We start from the raw sequence: 21,705 nt of genomic DNA, 5'->3' as shown, positions 1-21,705 counted from the left end.
TGGCATCTTGGGCAAGTGTCTTCTGCTATAGCCCCAGGCCGACCAATGCCTTGTGAGTGGATTTGGTAGATGGAAACTGAAAGAAGCCTGTCGTATATATATATGTATATATATATATATATATATATATGTGTGTGTGTGTGTATGTTTGTGTCTGTGTTTGTCCCCCTAGCATTGCTTGACAACCAATGCTGGTGTGTTTACGTCCCCGTCACTTAGCGGTTCGGCAAAAGAGACCGATAGAATAAGCACTGGGCTTACAAAGAATAAGTCCCGGGGTCGATTTGCTTGACTAAAGGCGGTGCTCCAGCATGGCCGCAGTCAAATGACTGAAACAAGTAAAAGAGTAAGAGTATCCTGTGATCCAATTTGGTTGTTGCTGCTGTTGTTGTTTTTTATGTTTGAAATCATTAGTTGTTCACTCATCTAATTAGGGGACACTGTTCTACCCTTGTTATAACAGCTCCCAAATGTTTGGTCTGGAACACTAAAAGGAAAATAATATGGCATTCTTTAGAGTTTCGAGGGAGACACATAGGTGGAGTCCTTTATTCTTTGTGGAAAACAGTTATATTAATTCTCCACCATTAAATGGTAAATTATTGTTGTGTAAAGAGTCTCATGATGTAAGAATGTGAAAAAGACATTTAAGCAATCTGGCAATACCTACCATTCCACTTATTCCAGTATTTATTATCATAATGTAATAAATTTTATATGCTGTGATATTTATAAAAGAGGAAATATACTTTTATTACATATTAAATGTAACATACCATAAATCAGGCTATATTGTACAGCCTACATACTATAGTAGGTACTAAATATAGTACATACAAAATTTTATAGTGTTTATTTAGTACATTCTATGTAGTGCAATAGTTACTAAATATTTTATACTAAATATCATAAGACATACTAAATGGAACAGACTATATTCAATAGTAGCTATCATATAGTACATGTAACGTGATACAACATGGGCTATTTTGTACATTCTATATTGTATAGTAGGTACTAAGTAATACATACTACAAACTAAACTGTGTGTATTAATTAGTACATATTATATAGTACAGTAGGTACTAAACAGTATGCATGTTACAATATGTACTAAATAGTGCAGATATAGCATAGCAGGTACTTAATAGTACATACAACATATTACTGTACAAAGTGTCTCTAAAGTACTGTGAATATGGCTCTGCCAACAAAACCTAAGCAAGAATTTCAAGGTGCAGACCCAGATCCCTTGCAAGACTAACAACAGACACCTCCCCACATACACACACTTTACAATACAAATACGATATTTTTTGAATGCAGAATTGCAGTTAGAACAGCAGAAATGTTGGGTAAATTATCCTTACAAAGCAGAAAAATTTGTCAACAACCAACCATGGGACTCAAACCCACATCCCCCAAGACTCTGGCTAAGTGCTTTACCATTAAGCTAAACAGCCCGTTGACAAATTCATTTTCAAATTTAGATGCTAAAGATGTATGCATTAATTAGTACATGTATAGTACAGTAGGTACTAACGAGTACATATTTTACAAAATGTACTAAATAGTGTGTTGGAAAAATATCTTTTTATTTGTATCGTACAATACACATTTCGATGCTTGTAAAAAAACAAATGTTTGTTTGTTTACACAGACACACACACACACACACACACACTGGTGTCTCAGAAAGATTTACCTATGATTAAAAAAAGATTCTTGAAAATTATTAGATAAAGCAATTATATTTTCGATCCTGCACTGTGATTTGTGAATCTCTCAGCTTTAAGTGTTTACAGTTTTTGTTTGACTGTGATAATCTCCTCAACAAATATGGCGTCTCCAGTTAAACGTGATGAAGTTATTGCATTAAAATCAACAGGAAGAATCTAACAGTGATGCTGCAAAACAGTATAGTGTCTGGGAAAGATATAATCAGTCTGGCATGACATCAAGCAATGCTATAGTAGGCCTACTACAGTACATACTATATGATATAGTAGGTATACCATGGTGTCTAATAGTATCTGATAGTTTATGATGTGGTAGGTGTTGTATAGTATTTACTTGTTAGGTTATTGGTATTGTTTCTTGTTGATAAGGTAAAGACCCCTTTCAGTCATGAATGACCATGGGATTGTACCTAGAAAATTATCCCCCAAGGCACAAGTCTGGGCCAGATTGTTTATGGAAGAGCAGCAGTCACCCATGCATACCGGCCTGCCTTCTCCATGATGCCAATCTTATCCAAGGGAAAGGTGAACGCTGATACAGCTTGGCACCAGTGATGTTGCTACTCAATTCTGCAGCTGAGTGAACTGGAGCAACATGAAATAAAGTGTCTTGCTCAAGAACACAGCACACCGTCTCATCCAGGAATTGAACTCACTACATTATGATTGTGAGCCTGACACTCTAACCACTGAGCCATGCACCTTGACATTCTTGTTGATAATGTTGTTGCTGTGTAAATTATACTTCATTCCCTTGACCCTCCGCTGAAACAAACTTATTTTCAAAGTCTTGCATTAACACACAAATGATCTCTATTTTTTTCTAAGTGTAAGAACTAGAGTAGAGTTAGTACTTGACCATAGTATATTATTAATACTTTCAGCCCATTTATCAACTCAAAGATGAAAGGCAAAAATTACCTTAACATGGTTCACTTAAGAACAGATAAAGGGATTTTTTGAAGAATATTCTCTTGGTACTGCTGCTCTAGCTATTTTGCAGAAAACTCAAATTTGGATAGAATCAAAGATTGGTTTTTTTTGTTTTTTTTTCCAATGATATTTTTTTCTTTAGAAAAAGACTAATAATGTGTTTGAGTGACATTCCTACATTTTTCTAAGACATAAGGAACGTATTTTTGGAGTTGTAAATATTTGGCAAATGACTTGTTCTGAGATAGCTGTGTTGATACTGGAAGAATTACTTTGTGAAAGAACCATTTTATTAGTCATATACTTCTTTAGACTCTAAACTGGTCATATCACCACCACCACCATTGTCATCATACGTCTGTTTTCTGTGCTGGTGTGGGTTGGATAGTTTGATAGGAGCTGGCAAGTTGGAGAGCTGCACCAGGCTCCAACTGTTTTTGTATGGTTTCTATAGCTGGATGCCCTTCTTAATGCCAACCACTTCACAGAGTGCACTGGGTGCTTTTAATGTGGCATCAGCACAGGAACTTTTTATGTGGTGCCAGCATGGGTGCTTTTTACATGGTGCCAAAATATTCTGCCTGTTTTATGTTCAGACCAGCCAGACCCAGCCACTAACACCTGACCTAGAACATCGTTCTAAAAAATAAATGATCATAGGCGCAGGAGTGGCTGTGTGGTAAGTAGCTTGCTAACCAACCACATGGTTCCGGGTTCAGTCCCACTGCGTGGCACTTTGGGCAAGTGTCTTCTACTATAGCCTCAGGCCAACGAAAACCTTGTGAGTGGATTTGATAGACAGAAACTAAAAGAAGCCTGTCGTATATATATATATATATATATATATATGTGTGTGTGTGTGTGTGCGTGTGTGTGAGTATGTTTGTGTGTCTTTGTTTGTCCACCCATCATCGCTTGACAACTGATGTTGGTGTGTTTACATCCCCATAACTTCGCAGTTCAGCAAAAGACACCAATAGGATAAATACTAGGCTCACAAAGAATAAGTCTTGAGGTCACTTTGTTTGACTAAAGGTGGTGTTCCAGCATGGCCATGGTCAGATGACTGAAACAAATAAAAGGATAAAAGAATACTATAGACACGAGAATTTTGGCCTGTATGCTAACGATTCTGCCAGTTTGCCACCTTCAGTAATAATGGTTCAAAATTTTGACATGAGGCCAGCTGAGTCGATTACATTGACCACAGTGCTCAACTGATATTTATTTTATCAACCCTGACAGGATGAAAGGCAGAGTTGACCTCGGCGGAATTTGAACTCAGATTGTAAAGACAGGCAAAATGCCACGAAGCATTCTAACAATTCTGCCAGCATGCCATCTTCAGTAATAAGGGAATTCAAGTTTTGATGCAAAGCCAGCTATTTTGTAAGAGGAGGCTGAGTCAGTTACATCGACCCCAGTGCTCAAATGGTACTTATTTTATCGACCCACCCCCCTCCAAAAAGGAGAAAAGCAAAGTTGACCTTAGCAGAATAAGAACCCAGAACGTAAAGGCAGGCAAAATGTTGTTAAGCAGCTTGTCTGGCATGCTAACGATTCTGCCAACTTGCCACTTTATCACCTTTGGAATAATAATAATAATAATTTCATGAAGTATGAGGTACAAATGGTGGTAGCTTATCAGAACATTCCCAGACTATATAAATATGTCAGTTATTGGAACATGTCAAAGAACATAGTGTGTGTGTGTGTGTGTGTGTGTATGCTGTCTCAAACATTACATACCCCCAGCTTCTCCTCCTCCTCCTAATGACCTACAAAGGTTACATGCATCTCAAGAGTTCTTACAATCAGAAAATATGTTATTAGCTCTTCTAGTAATTTTTACTTTACTGATTCCTTAAATTTCAAAACTAAACTGAATGGAATTTCGGGGTTTTACCATTTAACCCTTTCTTGCAAGGAATGCTTTTGTTTGTTTGTATGTTTCTCTTTTGCCCTTTTTTTTCTTTTTCCTTTTCTTTTTCTTGACAAATTCTTCAGTCTTCTGTGCCCTGTGCCCGGGAATTCCACCCCCACCATTTATCTACCACTAATTTTATCACTATATCCCCTATTACCACCACTGCTGCCACCTCCTCTCATTGCCGTAACCGTTACCATCAACACCTCTATCATTACAGCTATTACTGTTACTCCACTACCACTGCCACCACCACCATTTTGATTATGAAGATTATTTCCTACTAAAGTTGTGTGGGTTTGATGGTGCTGTAAATTTATACATTTCTTTAGTCTGTACATACCCTTTATGTATCAAGCTGAGTATTGTAATAGTTGTATGGCTGTGAGGGAAACTACTTAGGGATTGATTGACTTAACCATTCTAGGTGTTGTAGGCATGGCTGTGTGGTATTAAGCTTGTTTCCCAACCACATGCTTCAAGGTTCAGTCCCATTGCATGACATTTTGAGCAAATGTTTTCTATTGTAACTTTGGTACAACCAAAGCCTTGTGAGTGGATTTGATGGAGAGAAACTGAAAGAAAACCTTGCGTACATATATATGTGTGTGTGTGTATGTCTGTTTTTGTCCCCCTACCACTATGTGACAACCAATGTTGGTGTGTTTATGTCCTTTTTACTTAGCAGTTCAGCAAAAGTGACCAATAGAATAAGTACCCGGTATAAAAAATTCGACTTCTGAATATGAATAAAACTATTGGATTGTCTGGAAAGTCTGTACCGATATTTAAAGGAAAGAAAAAGGTCAATAAATACTTGCCATTACATTTTTAATCAATCAAATATGAACCATTTTGTTGTACAATGCGTCTCCATCTTTCCTTTAACTTGAAAATACCCTCTTCCCAGAATTGAGGTGGTTTCATGGCAAAGAGTTCATCAAGGTATCTCTTTATGTCATCCAAGGAATTGAAATTTATACCATTAAGACTATTCTGCAGAGATCTGAATAAGTGGAAATCCGAAGGAGCAATATCTGGTGAATATGGAGGGTGGGGTAACACATTCCAGCCGAGCTGCAGCAATTTTTCTCTGGTTCCCAAAGCATCAAGTGCCGAAAATGAACTTTCTTATCTTCCATTTTAAAGGGTTACAGAATTAACACAGGTTATAGGAACATAAACCTTCTTTCATGAAAAGATATCTTAAACTGCGCTCTAAATGGAGGTGTAGTAAAATCCTATTTTATGGACTCAACCATGGTCTAAAATAAGTCGGAATGTAAGCTTCTATAAATCGGCACAAACTTTCTGGACAACCCAATATATTATGGAGTGTATGTATATCTAATGTGTATTAAACGATGAAGACGGGCATCAAACGATGATGATGATCTTCGCCTGTGCTTGTGCCACGTAAAAAGCTCTACTTACATCATCTGTGCTTGTGCCATGTAAAAAGCACTCAGTCCATTCTGTTGAGTGGTTGGTGTTAAGAAGGGCATCTAGCTGTAAAAATTCTGCCAAAAACAGACACAGAAGTCTGGTGCAGGCTTTGGCCTGGCCAAATCTTGGGGTACTGTCCCACTCATGCTAGCATGGAAAACACACATTAAACATTGATGATGATGATGATGATGATGAAAGAGAGCTAGTTTAATCAACTTTCAGGTTACTCAGCCAAATCTTATGCTTTTTTATTAAAATTATTTTGAATTAATCATGCATTATCTTAAAAGCTTTGAGGTTTTGATGAGGGGATTGTTAATTTTTTTTAAAATGTCAGTGTAGGTTAGGTTTGAGAGGCTATGTATGATCAGCTTGGATGTAAAACATGCAGAGTATTTGAGCCAGATTTAGCTGGTTTATATTGCTAAAGGGTTTACGCTGGCTCAGTTTGTGTTATAGTAACAGAGTGATGCGCTGATATGCTAAAGTTCTTCTTTAAAGTTGCTTCATTAAGGAAGCAATGGAAAAGGTTAGGGGGTACTAATTGACATTTAGCAGGTATAAGTTTGTGTGTGTATGTGTGTGTGTGTAAGTGTGATGAGGGTGATGTTGGTTGGGGCAAATATTTGTAAGAAGTAAACAGAAATTTGAATAACCTCCACACATTCTTACAACACTGGGTGGGTGGGTGGAGTGAAAGACGGGTGGGGGGGGTGTTGTTTAGTGAAGCAACATAATGAAGAGTAAACTGCAATCTGCACAGCTGACATAACATACATTCATTAACTGACAAGTGTATGCATGTATGTGTGTGTGTTTATATATGTGTGTGTGTGTGTGTGTGATGTATTATTAGAGTTATGTTATTTGTGTTAGGGTGGGTTGGGACAAGTTTCAAGGGTAACCTGTAGAGATACAAGTTAGGTTAGTGGAGGGAATAATCAGATAAAAATGTATAAATGTATATATCATCATCATCATCATAATTATTATTTGTAAGGTAATGAGCTGTCAGAATCATTAGCACGCTGGGCAAAATGTCTAGTGGCGTTTTGTCCGCCTTCACGTTCTGAGTTCAAATTCCACCATGGTTGACTTTGCCTTTCATCCTTTCTGGAGTCAATAAAATTAGTATCAGTTAAGTGATGGTGATGATGACAATGATGATTGATAAATTAAGCACTAGTGAAATACTGGAGTTGATAAGATTGTCTAACGCCCTCCATTGTGCCTCATTAGAAACGATTATTAAAGATCAGTGGATCAAAGGTAGAACTGGTTGAGCTTTGGGTAAAATGTCTTATGCTTGTTTATGTTCTGTGTTCAAATCCAATTGAGGGCATCTTTACCTTTTGTCCTTTCAGGGCTGATAAAAGGAAGGACCAGTCAGCTACTGAGGTCACTGGTATTGACTAATGTGTCCCCACCAAATTTTTGGCTTTGTGCCTATGTTGGAAATAGCTATTATGATTATTAGTCTATTTAATGAATAATCATTTCTTTAAAGACATCAGTTCACCATCATTAACATTTTAGCATCCACTTCTTTTTTTTTTTTTTAACTTGACAGCATTTCATCCGTCTTCATGCTCTGAGCTCAACTTCCATTTCAGCCATCTTTGTCTTTTATCCTTTCAGGATGAATAAAATAAGTTCCCGTTAGATATTGCGATCAATGTAATCAACTTACCCTCATCTCCCTCCCCCCAGAATTGCTGGCCTTGTGTCGAAGTTTGTAATCATTATTATAACTGACTGGCTTGTTTTCTCTTTACCAAATTCATTTACACTGCTCTGGTCAGCTTGGGGTCTACAGCAGAAGGCATTTGCCCCTAGGTGCTGTGCAGTAGGATTGAACTTTAGACCTTGATGTTGGGAAGCGAACATCATAACCCCACAGCCATATATTATAGATTATATAAACCATTTATTACTTTCTCTAGCCAGTAGACATTCTCTGTTGATATTAAATAAATAATTTCTTTTATTTTTCCATTCCCCTCCACCACCTTATCTCTTCCTCTGATCTCACTTCAGTAACTTACAATCATCAATATATTATATTATCGATTTATTGTCTCTTCCTCTTTCTCCTCCCGCCTTACCTCTTCTGTCCTCCTCTTTTTAACAAACTCACAACTCTTAAACATAACAACACAACCCGTCGTGTGCAATTATCTCCTTTCCCTTGATATCACTTGATATATTTATTTCATCACACCCCCAAACAGATGCTGGTAATGATATTCCAACATCTGCAGCTGCTAGATCTGGCTAAATTAACTGCGTAAATTTACACATCTTTAATTAGTCAAGGAAGATTTTGTAATTCACCATAGAGCACACTTTTATACTATATAGTGAGTTATGTGGTTGTGTAATTATAGCCCTCACATCTTACTCTAAGCATCAAACCTACACCACAAGATAATGGTTTATTGTGCATAGTAACTATTACACACACACACACACACACGTGAGTGTCTGGTAAGAAATTTGCTTCCCAACCACATGGTTCCAGGTTCAGTCCCACTGCATGGCACTTTGGGTGAGTACTTTCTACTACAGTTTCGGGTTGACCAAAGCCTTGTTGCTGGATTCGGTGAGATAGAAACTGAAAGAAGCCTGTTGTGAGTATGTATGTTCATATATCTGTGTTTGTCCCCGACCGCTGCTTGACAGCCAGTATTGGTGTGTTTATGTCCCTGTAACTTAGTGGTTCATCAAAAGAATACCAATATAATAAGTACTAGGTTTAAAAATTACCTGGGGTTGATTCTTTCAACTAATATTCTTCAGGGTGGTGCCCCAGCATGGCCACAAGCTAATGACTGAAACAAGCGAATGCACACACATCTATCGATCGATCGATCCATCCATCCATCTATAAGATGCACAAGCATGGCTGTGTGGTTGAGAACTATGAGTGCATGGTTTCAGGTTCAGTCCTACTGTGTGACACTTTGAACAAGTATCTTGTGAGTGGATTTGGTACTTGCAAACTGTCATATATACATGTGTGTGTGTGTCTCTCTGTCTTCATATTGTGTGGTAGTTGTAAATGAGCATTGCCAACTTGTACACACACACAGTACTGCATTTCCAATCTTCCATGAAAACATGTCTGGCCATGGCAGAATATTAGCTGACTTAGAAACAGGTGAGGGTCCGTAACAGGAAGGGTTTCCAGCCATAGAAAATCTGCCTCAACAAATTCTGTCTGCCCCATTTGAACATGGAAAAGTGGACATTAAAATGATGATGCTAATGATGTATAAAAACATGTCTATGTGTATTTATACACCCATATTGTCATAATCATTTTGGCAGTGATTTTTCCATGCTGGCATGGATTGGTCTGGCCTTCTCCGGCACGAAATTCCGCCACTCCTTGTGTTCCTTTGTCATCTGTTTTATATAAAGTCTAAGTTTCCTGAGTTTTCGGCTCTTACCACTTCTTTGCCAACCCTGGTCAAACCGTCCAACACATGCTAGTAAGGACAATGGATGTTAAATGATGATGATTCTTCAGTCTTCCTTTGCCACCAATTTCTTCCACATCAATACCTTGGCACTTCAATGACCTCTTCCTCTTCTTCCTCCTCTTCATCTTCCACTTCTTCCTCCTCTTCATCTTCCACTTCTGCCTCCTCTTCATCTTCCACTTCTTCCTCCTCTTCATCTTCCACTTCTTCCTCCTCTTCATCTTCCACTTCTTCCTCCTCTTCATCTTCCACTTCTTCTTCCTCCTCCTCTTCATCTTCCACTTCTTCTTCCTCCTCTTCATCTTCCACTTCTTCCTCCTCCTCCTCCTCAACATCTACATACCAAGGGAAGCCATTTATTTCCCTTCTGCACATTTCAACCGATTCCTCTCATACTCAGTTTTTCTCTCAGCTCATCTGTGCCTCATTCTTCATTATTAAGCACATCCAGCAGATTGTGCTTAATTCTTTTCCTTTCGACCTTCACACACACACACTGCATCTCTCTACCCTAAATGCATCATCATCATCATCATCATGTAACATCCATTTGCCATGTGACATGGGTTGGACGGTTTGACAGAAACTGGAGAGCTACACCAGGCTCCAATTGTCTGTTTTGGCATGGTTTCTGCAACTGGATGCCCTTCCTGCTACCAACCATTCTACAGAGTGTAATGAGTGCTTTTTATGTGACACCAACATGGGGGCTTTTTACATAGTGCCTGAAAGAAGCCTGTTGTGTGTGTGTTTGTGTCCTCCCACCACCTTGACAACCAGTGCTGGTGTGTCGATGTCCCTGTTACTTAGTGGTTCAGCAAAAGAGATTAAGTACCAGGCTTTAAAAAATAAATACTAGGGTCAGTTATATATATATATAGTTTTATATATATATATATACATATATATATATATATATATATATATATATAATATATATATATATATATAGGCACAGGAGTTGCTGTGTGGTAAGTAGCTTGCTTCCCAACCACATGATTCTGGGTTCAGTCCCATGATGTGGCACCTTGAGCAAGTGTCTTCTGTTATAGCCTCGGGCCAACCAAAGCCTTGTGAGTGGATTTGGTAGACGGAAACTGAAAGAAGCCCGTTGTATGTTTATATATATATATATTTGTGTGTGTCTGTGTTTGTACCCCCTTCATCACATGACAACTGCTGTTTGTGTGTTTACGTCCCTGTAACTTAGCAGTTCGGCAAAAGAGGCCGACAAAATAGAATAAGTAGTTGGCTTACAAAGAAGTCCTGTGGTCAACTAAAAGCAGTGCTCCAGCATGGCTGTAATCAAATGACTGAAACAAGTAAAAGAATATGTACACACACACCCACACTGTGAATATTTAAGAATAATATCTCTCTCTCTCTCTCCCTATCTCCATATTTATATATATATTACAGTCTGTAATATATATGTGTAATCTATATACATATATCTATCTATGTATGTATAAAACATATCTAAGTTTGGTGGGGATGGTGAGAGGATTGACAGTTTATGTGGGGGGTAGAAAGTTATAATTTTGTGTGTGTGCATATATTTTTCTCTTTCTCTCCCTCACCCATAGCAACAAGTACTGTCTTATATAGGCTTAATATATATATATATATACATACACTCGCTTCTAATGAAATATGTTGCTACCAGGTTCTCTACCTGCCTGCCTGCCTGTCTGTCTGTCTCACTTCATAATTTATTCATCTCGTTATCGCTTTAATGTGTCTGTTTGATTTGTTGGCTAATTATTTTGAGGTTTGATAATTCTGTATTCATTTATTTTGTTGTTTCACTATGTAATACAGTAAATGTACTTAACCCCAACAAGAGAGCCGCTATAAGGTGGAACAACATTCTAGAAATAGCAACCAAATCTCCCTTATATTACACCCCGTCGCCTGGAAGAAATAGAATAATGCTAGTCTTTGATATACTGTAATAATGGTTTCAGTTTTGGGCACAATTATATCAACCCCAGTGTTCAATTGGAACTTATTTTATTGACCCCGAAAGAATGAAAGGTAAAGTTGTCCCCTGCAGAATTTGAACTCAGGAATGTAATGGCAAATGAAATACTGCTAAGCATTTTATACAGCATGCTAACAATTCTGCCAGCTTGCCCCCTTAGATAAGATGTCATAATAGCCTTATGAAACATAGGAAGGCCACATCTGGATTGTCTTTGGTCCTTCCTATGTTACAGGATTAACCTTGGGCTAAATGACTCTTTTACTTTTTTTTACTTGTTTCAGTCATTTGACTGTGGCCATGCTGGAGCACTGCCTTTAGTTGAGCAAATCGACCCCAGGACTTATTCTTTGTAAGCCTTGTACTTATTCTATCGGCCGAACTGCTAAGTTACGGGGACGTAAACACACCAGCATCGGTTGTCAGGCGTTGTTGGGGGGGACGGACAAACACACATACATATATACGACGGGCTTCTTTTAGTTTCCATCTACCAAATCCACTCACAAGGCTTTGGTTGGGCCGAGGCTATAGTAGAAGACACTTGGCCAAGGTGCCACACAGTGGAACTGAACCCAGAACTATGTGGTTTGTAAGCATGCTATTTACCACACAGCCACTCCTATGCCTACTAATTATGAATCCTGTTAATTAGTGAAGCTGGATGAGAATTGAATTAGTATCAACTATTTTTTTTACCACAGAATGAAGCTGGGGTGGTGGTGCTGGCAGTTGAACTACACTGGATCATATAGTCCAACGTATGTAAAATGGTGGATGGTCCTGTTTGGAATACTTTTGATTGTATGTCTGCCTTTATCAAGGCTGACCAAGGGCTAAACAACTACTACTAGTTGCTGCTGCTGCTGTTCCTACTACTACTGCTACTCTGTTTTTACTACTATTACCCCCACCACTAATGTAATCAGAACTACTAGAAGCACTATTACCATCACCACCACCACCACCACCACTATTAATATCCCCCCCCCGTCATAGTTAGCTAGTACCATTCTCACCACCACCACCACCACCACCACCACCACATTCTGTACTCTGTGACCCCCCCAAGAAACTATTCCAAATAGTTTGCTGCTGGAAATCTGTGGCACACACACACACACGAGTTAATGTGTGTGTTAATGTTTGTTTTATGTTCAGTTATAATAAAAACAGCTTTACATTAATCTGCTGGGTTACTCCATACTTTTCTTGAATACAAATTTATTATTCTTAAACAAGACTATCGTTGACAGTGACTTCGAAGTTAGCTGCTTAACTGACCCAAACTTCAAAGTAAATGTGAGTAATATCCTCGTTTAAGAATAATACATACATACATACATACATACAAATAAATGAAAGAATGGAATTGAACGACGATTTAACAAAATTCCTTTATTCTCGACATATGTTTCGAAGGCTGCATATTCCTAATTTCGAAGGAATAAGGGGTGCATTATGCCGCCTTCTCATCTTGTCTTTCCTGATGAGAAGGCGGCATAATGCACCCCTTATTCCTTCGAAATTAGGAATATGCAGCCTTCGAAACATATGTCGAGAATAAAGGAATTTTGTTAAATCGTCGTTCAACTCCATTCTTTCATTTATTTGTATTAAAAAAACACACAAATTCCCACACGAAAGCACATGATCTCTGCCCTTGGCATGTAGCTTCAACCGTGTTTTTCTGACGTGAATTTGCTACCCGGGTATCAGTTAACCGAATTATCCATACTAGGATAATTCATTCAACTACTTATATATATATATATATATATATATATATATATGGCTAAGTGGTTAGAGCATTGAGCTTACGATCGTGATGTTGTGAGTTTGATTCCCAGACCGGGCTGTGTGATGTGTCCTTGAGCAAGACACTTTATTTCCTGTTGCTCCAGTTCACTCAGCTGTAGAAATGAGTTGCGATGTCACAGGTGCCAAGCTGTATCGGCTTTTGCCTTTCCCTTGGATAACACTGGTGGCGTGGAGAGGGGGAGGCAGGCATGCATGGCTGACTGCTGGTCTTCTATAAACAACCTTGTGCAGACTTCTGCCCTGGAGGGTAACTTTCTAGGTGCAATACCATGATTGTTCATGACTGAAGGGGGTCACAAAAAAAAAGTAAGATATATACATACATACATACATACATATATATATCGTCAGTGTATTGTATATCTGAAAAAGAAGCACACTCTAAGAAGCAGTAATGTATTTATATGCAGTTAAATATGTGTCCTGTGGTCAAGGAGTGATCAATGCTTTCACATCCATAAAGAGCTTTATATAAATATATATATATACACACACACACACACATATGTATATATACTCATTTAGTGTTGTCAGAGAGAGAAAAAAAAAGAGTATTCAGTTCCATAGTAGGGATTAATAGTATATTTTATTTTGCTTGAGTCATTCTCTTGCTACTCTGAGTTTCACCTGTGGCTGCATAAAATCTTTAGGCAAGTTATGAAACACACACACACACACACACACAGAAAGTGTGTGTTTGAGACTCAGGAATGTGCCCATGCTGGAGCAAGTTGTTACTCAGAGTTTCTTGGCCCTATTCCTCAGGTGGATGAAAGACTGACAAAACTCTTGAGTATGGTCTTTCATTTCACCTGAGTACTTAATACTGTTGAGTACTTTTTCCAGCTCACTTCACACCACACGAATGTGAACTTCTGATCGTGTGTGCACATCTCTCTCTATATATGTATGTGTTTGTGTGTGCGCGTGTGTGTGTGTGTGCATACATTTGTGTGGGTGTATATACACACCCACATACACCCATGTGAAAATATTTCCTAGCTTTCAAAGAGATTTCCTGTAAGTAATAATCTCAAGTGAAGTCAGGGTGGGGTGGGGTGGGGTAGGGCAATGTCTTTCCCCCACCCCACCCATCACATTACACACCCTCCCCACCATCATATCCTCCAGTTCCTTTCTTTGCTCCTACCACATCAACCTTTCTATCTATCTGCCGCCTCGCCCCCACTTGTCTTAGACCCTGAGACAATTCCATACCATTGTTATAGAAGGCTCTGATGGTGGGGGGTTGAAAGTGTTACATATATTTGTGGTAGTGGTGGGGGAGGGGAGGTGTTTTGAAGGTGGTGGTGGTGCTGCTGCTGTTTGTGTCCTTAAACCAACTGTTAACCTCAGCTGTAAAGTTAGTCATTTTATTTCTCAGTAATCTTTTAATGTCAGGGAAAGGTATGCCGACAGAGCTGTGCAGAGCTGTGCGGTAAAGAAGTTTGCTCCCCAACCACATGCTTCTGGGTTCAGTCCCACTGCTTGGCACATTGGTCAAGTGCCTTCTACTATAGCCTCAAGCCAACCAAAGCCTTGCATACAAAAACTGAAAGAAGCCCATCATCATCATCATCATCCTTTAACGTCTGCTTTCCATGCTAGCATGGGTTGGCGATTTGACTGAGGACTGGCGAACCAGAAGGCTGCACCAGGCTCCAATCTTGATCTGGCAGAGGTTTTACAGCTAGATGCCCTTCCTAACGCCAACCACTCTGAGAGTGTAGCGGGTGCTTTTACGTGCCACCAGGTCACTGCCTGGAATTGAACTCGGAATCTTGGGGTTAGTAGCCTGTGCTCTTAACCACTATGCCGTATGACAAATATCTGTCAAATGTAAATAATGAACATAATTCATCTCTTAAATATAGAACTATTTATTTATATATCTGCGTGTATGTCTGTGTTTGTTCCCTACCATGACCACCACTTGACAACAAGTGTTGGTGTGTTTATGTCCCTTTAACTTAGTGATTCTGCAGAAGAGGCCAATAGAATATGTACCAGGTTTGACAAATATAAGTGTCTTTTATAGCCTGGGGCTGACCAAAGCCTTGTGAATGGATTTAGTAGTTGGAAACTGAAAGAAGCCCATCATATATATATATTTATCTATATATGTGTGTGTGTCTATGTATATGTTTGTATGTCAGTGTTTGGTCCTCCCAACATCGCTTGACAACCAATGCTGGTGTGTTTATGCCCCTGTAACTTAGCGGTTCAGCAAAAGGAGACGGATAGAATAAGTACTAGGCTTACAAAGAACAAGTCCTGGGGTTGATTTGCTCTACTAAAGGTGGTGCTCCAGCATGGCTGCAGTCAACTGACTGAAACAAATAAAAGAATACACACACACACACGCACAAACCAAACTTCCATTCACATGTAGCCTCCATTTACACCCATTCACATGTAGCCTCCATTTACACCCATTCTCTATTTCTACTCACCATCCATTAACACAACAAACACCTTCTACTCACACTTTTTTGCTATTTAAGGAATTTTCACTTGTGGAAGCAAATTGATAAAATTTGGTGATAAGAAGTGTATGTACACACACACACACACATATATATATACATGCACACTCTACATTTATGTGTGTATATATATGTTTGTATGTATATGAATACACACACATAAACTATATATGCACACACATTTACACATTACTCTTCACCTCACTTCCATCTTATTCCTTAAACCCCTCAATTCTCCCCTTTTTCACACCCTCCCTTCTTCCATCAACTTAACAGCAAAGCCTATTGCTGCTGTTGGGTACACTAATCTCTGTGGTCACAGTTTCAATACCTTCCCTACTCTCGACTCACTTGGGATGTGGTGTTGTTGCAGGTGTAGGTGCTGGTGGTGCTGGGGGTCGTTGTGTTGTGTGTGACCTTTCGCTGTTTTAATTAAAATCTTTATCTTATGTTATGTCTCATATCTTAATGATGTTTAACTAAACATCATCATTCCACCGCCATCACCGTTGCTGTGTTTAGACAATCATCTCAATGTTTCTCTGCTTTTAGTAGTTATTTTCTCTCTCTCTCTCTCTCTCTCTTTCTCTCTCTCCCTCTCTCTCTCTTCTCTCCACACAGATGTACACACTCTCTGTGTGCGCATGTGTGAAATAAATGGAGACTGATGTAATATTTCAAGAAAATGCAAGCACACAAAGAGAAAGGCATGCACACACAAACGCACACACCTTCTTCAATCTCATTCTTGATTTCTTTCTCTTCAACAAATGCACCCTCCAAAGCCTGTAACCTTTGACTAGGGGTTTCCCGACCCCTACCTTATCATAACTTCCCACCACACACTTGGTCAGTCCCTTCCAATCGGGTTCACCACCACCACATACATATGTGAAAGTACCTTACTTTCAACCCAGTGAGGCTGGCCAATGGCTACTTGGAATGTCCCTTTCATTTCTTCCAAATAATATATTCCAGAACTATCCCTGATCCTCACAAAACACTCCTTATTTTTCCTTTGCTCTGTGTATATCCAAACCACATGGTTTCGGGTTCACCCCACTGCGTGGCACTGTGTTACAAGTGTCTTGTGAGTGGATTTGGTAGATGGAAACTGAAAGAAGCCTGTCATATGTATATATATGTGTGTTTGTGTTTGTCCCCACTCCCCATCACTGTTTGACAACTGATGTTAGTGTGTGTACATTCCCATAGCTTAGCAGTTTGGCAAAAGAGACCGATAAAATAAATACTAGGCTTTAAAAAAAGAAGAAAGCCTTGGGGTTGATTTATTCAACTAAAACCCTTGAAGGTGATGCTCTAGCATGGCCACAATCAAATGGCTGCAACAAATATAAGAATTTAGGTTACTCTTAGTTTTGCTAACTGAGTAGAATGTTTTGCTGAGGGATTCTAAGATTAGAACAATGTCTGTTGCTTTCAGCTGCCGGCTTTAAAGATCAGACATCTATTGAAATCTTCATTGCCTGTAAAGTAATAATGAAAAGCCTGCCTTTCATTATGAATATCCATGGCATTGCACCTAGAAAGTTCCCCTCCAAGGCAGAAGTCTGCTCAAGATGGTTAATGGAAGACCAGCAGTCATCAATGCATACCAGCCTCCCTTCTCCATGCCACCGATGTCATCCAAGGCAAAGGCCAATACAGCTTGGCCCTGAGTGAACTGGAGCAATGTGAAATAAAGTGTCTTGCTCAAGAACACAACACGCAGCCCAGTCCGGGAATTGAATTCACTACCTCATGATTGTGAGCCCGATGCCCTAACCACTGAGCCATGCACCACCTTTATTGTCTATATTGTGTAAAATTCCAGATTTTGAACACTTCTTCCCCTAGAGGGAGATTTTGTCTATTAGTTGCTTGGATAATCTGCTGATTGGGGTTTTTCAGTTCCCTGTATTAAATGTGAGACTGTGTGTGAGAGAGAGAGAGGGTGGGGAGAAGGAATATATTACCATGATAACAGTCATACATATGTATATATGCACAGTTTGTAAGTGTATATTACAACGATAACACTGTCCGTCTCTCTCTCTCTCTCTCTCTCTCTCTCTCTCTCTCTTATCTTCTCCCTTCCTCTCTCTTTCTCTTTTCATTGCCCCCCTCTCTCTGAATGACTTGCTGTTGGAATACATTTCACTGATAACAGAAAATATCTTTATATCAAAATAAAAAAAAAATTATCTTCAAAAATTAACCTTTACAGTTGTAAACTAGTTGTTTTATGCTGGATATCTATAAACAAGTTGTGTGTGTGTGTGTGTGTGTAACACTTGAGGCTGCTTTTAGCTTTTGCTCAAAGCTTTACTTTAACATTCTTTTAATACAACAATTAGTATTAATTCAACATTACGTATGGAGTATGTGCACACACATACACATACTTGTATGTGTATATATATATATATATATATACATCAGCACATAAAAAGCACCATCCGTCCGTGGCCGTTTGCCAGCTCCGTCTGGCACCTGTGTGGGTGGCACGTAAAAAGCACCCACTACACTCACGGAGTGGTTGGCGTTAGGAAGGGCATCCAGCCGTAGAAACACTGCCAGATCAGACTGGGCCTGATGCAGCCTTCTGGCTTCACAGACCCCAGTTGAACCGTCCAACCCATGCTAGCATGGAAAGCGGACGCTAAATGATGATGATGATATATATACATATATATATATATATACACATACGTACACATATATGCAGAAATCATGTGAAACTGAAACCCTGGATGGAAGAAGAAGACATGGACTTCCGTCCAGGCCCATGATGTCATGTCAAGCCACCCAACTCCTGTTATTATGGAAAGCAGATGTAAAATGATTAATTGTGTGTGAGTGTGTGTGTGAGCAAATACACATCCATTTGCAGAATATAAAGTCATCATCATCATCATCATCACTAGCATTATTAGCCATCATCATCCAATCAGTATCTGACCTTTCCCAGTTGGAGATATATAGACACATATATATATATGTCATGTCACAGTCTTCACACCCCACACACCATGCTTTGTAACACACTGTGTGAACTCAGTGCCTCCCTCCTTTTTTTTTCCTCTCCTCTTTTATGTGTGTGTGTGTGTCTGTTTGTAAATTCTCATGAATGGTTTCTTCTAGTACAGAGAAGAGCTAAAAAGGGTGACATTGAGAGTTCTGCGGTGATTTAAGCTGTCTCACCATAAATGTTCCCACTCGTTTAGAATGGCGCCTGCACACACACACACACACACACACACCAGCAACAGCTTGCAGTAAATGTTTGTCACACCCTAACAATTTACTGTTATGTGGAGGCGCAATGGCCCATTTAGGGCAGCGGACTCGCGGTCGTAGGATCACGGTTTCGATTCCCAGACCGGGCGTTGTGAGTGTTTATTGAGCGAAAACATCTAAAAGCTCCACGAGGCTCCGGCAGGGGATGGTGGTGATCCCTGCTGTACTCTTTCACCACAACTTTCTCTCACTCTTACTTCCTGTTTCTGCTGTACCTGTATTTCAAAGGGGCCGCCCTTGTCACTCTCTGTGTCACGCTGAATATCCCCGAGAACTACGTTAAGGGTACACGTGTCTGTGGAGTGCTCAGCCACTTACACGTTAATTTCACGAGCAGGCTGTTCCGTTGATCGGATCAACCGGAACCCTCATCGTCGTAACCGACGGAGTGCTTCCCCAGTTACTGTTATACTCCAATCTTGATAAAGGGAGGTAGGTAGGCCATAGGGGCCAGTCCTGATTTTAAGGTTTGCTGGTGGAAAACTGTTTCCTTCTGTAGGCAAATCTATATCATTTGAACACGAAAGGTAAGGCTGGGTGTAAATATGACACAAGGTTGGGCAGTGGTTGAGGTCGGTACAGTTTGTTGGTATATATTTGAGCTGTGGTAATTTAATGCAGATTAAGTCACTGGATGTATATGTGAATTGTGGTAACTTGATCTACGCAAACTTTCAATTAAAGGTAACCAACATAATTAAACAATAACCAATAATAATTAACATCTCATTAAGTCTATCAGTGTCTGTCTGTGTGTTCCCTTACTTTTTCTTTACTGTCAACTATAAAAGGTCAGGTGCTTTACAAACCTGTCTGGTGTGTACAACAATACTGCATATATGCACACACACACACACAACATAATTATAAATTTAAATTCATACCAATAATTATTGGTGTACTCAGTTATATCAGTGAAAATTCTTAGTAACAGTCTGTAAGCCGAACAATAAAAATATACAATACTTGCCCAAAGTTCAACATAGCACATGTATTGTTATCCAAATTCTAGTGACAGGGCTTTGTTTCTTTGTTAGAACCCAGCTCCTTCTGTATAGGAAGAACTCAAATGATTAAAAATAGAAAACACACATGCACAGACCTTTCAAACTATTCACATCTATTAACTCTTGGCCACACATCTTAACAGTTCACCACGCATAAGTGTGATTGCTTACTCTTGAGCACTAACATGTGACGCTTCACAACCATATGGTTTTGAGTTTAGTTTCTCTGCATGGCACCTTGGACAAGGCCTTGTTGGTGGATTTGGTAGATGGAAACTGGAAAAAACTTTTTAAAAAAGCCAATGTGTGTGTGTGTGTGTTCATGTTGAATGTAAACAGACATCAACCTTCATACAAAAACGTGTCAATTGTCTGCAATTTTCTGTGAAACCAAACCTGGCCATTGTGCTATTTTTGCATTTGAAAAACTCTGAGAAATATTATCTTGTTTGAAAACATGTATGGTTGATGACAGGAAAGGCAATGACTCTCGTCTGACCACCTCAGGAAAGTGGAGATTAAAACTATGTTGATAATGATATTATGACTTACATTGCTTCCAAATGCCCACATGATTTGGTTTTAACATGTAGCTGAACTGTTTATTCCCATTCTGCCATTCATACTTTGATCCATTAACTGATCACACCTTAATTTGTTTTACCATTGCAGGTTGAAGCAGCATGTTCACCAATGCAACCAGAGTTACATGATATGGGGACAGATACTTGCAGCGTTGGGGTTATCACAGAACCGGAGTGTCTTGGACCATGTGAACCTGGAACTAGTGTTACATTAGAGGGTATTGTCTGGCATGAGACAGAGAATGGTAAGCGCTAACATTGTACAATCTTCATCATTGTTCTTCACTCAGTACCCTTCACTCCTTGCTCTTCACCCACCACTCATTACTTCATGGCTTAGTATCTCACCATTTGAAATTTTACTTAAGAGAGTTTTGTTTATACCTCAAAGACTAAAAATTACTAATATTCAAGTCTGTTAACTCTGTGTATGTAATGTGAAGGGAAAAAATGTGTGTGTGTGTGTGTGTGTGTGTATATATATATATATATATATATATATATATTTATATATTTATGTACACACATACATATACACATATACATACACGTAACATTGCATGTTTATGCATTATAGATTCATAAATCTATGCATTAATAAATTAATACAATTAACTCTACAGTTTGAAGTATCAAAATACTTTATTGGGTTTCCTATGAACAAGCACAAGCTCAGTATATCAATATATATGTATGTACACATATCAATATATGTGTGTGTGTGTGTGTGTGTACACACGCATGTATAAATGTGTGTGTGTGTGTGTGTGTATAAAATGCTGTATTGAAAGCATAACTATTCTAATTTAATATTTTTTTATCAATATTTTCTCTTTATCTATGTACAGACCCCTGTAGTTCTTTTAAAACAGTATATTTTCCAAATTCATCTTTGTCAATGTTCTCAGGCCATCTCAGCCTCATTATCAGGATGAGAAGTGGTTTTGACTTCTGTTCAGGCACTTTTATAGTCAGCAGCTTATGTTTATG

General features: G+C 39.0%; 1 protein-coding gene across 1 annotated transcript in view; it reads left to right on the top strand.

Moving 5' to 3' along the window:
- The window catches only part of LOC115220564 (zinc finger protein 609), a 188,338-nt gene that overhangs the window by 113,849 nt on the left and 52,784 nt on the right, over positions 1 to 21,705 (top strand). The window contains exon 3 of the mRNA XM_029790713.2: positions 20,804 to 20,960. Coding sequence (XP_029646573.1) covers positions 20,804 to 20,960 — 157 coding nt within the window. The remainder of the gene's footprint in view (positions 1 to 20,803; positions 20,961 to 21,705) is intronic.

This window comes from Octopus sinensis, linkage group LG16, assembly GCF_006345805.1.
Source record: "Octopus sinensis linkage group LG16, ASM634580v1, whole genome shotgun sequence".
NCBI classification, from domain to species: Eukaryota; Metazoa; Mollusca; class Cephalopoda; order Octopoda; family Octopodidae; genus Octopus; species Octopus sinensis.
This window is presented reverse-complemented; position numbering and strand designations above follow the sequence as displayed.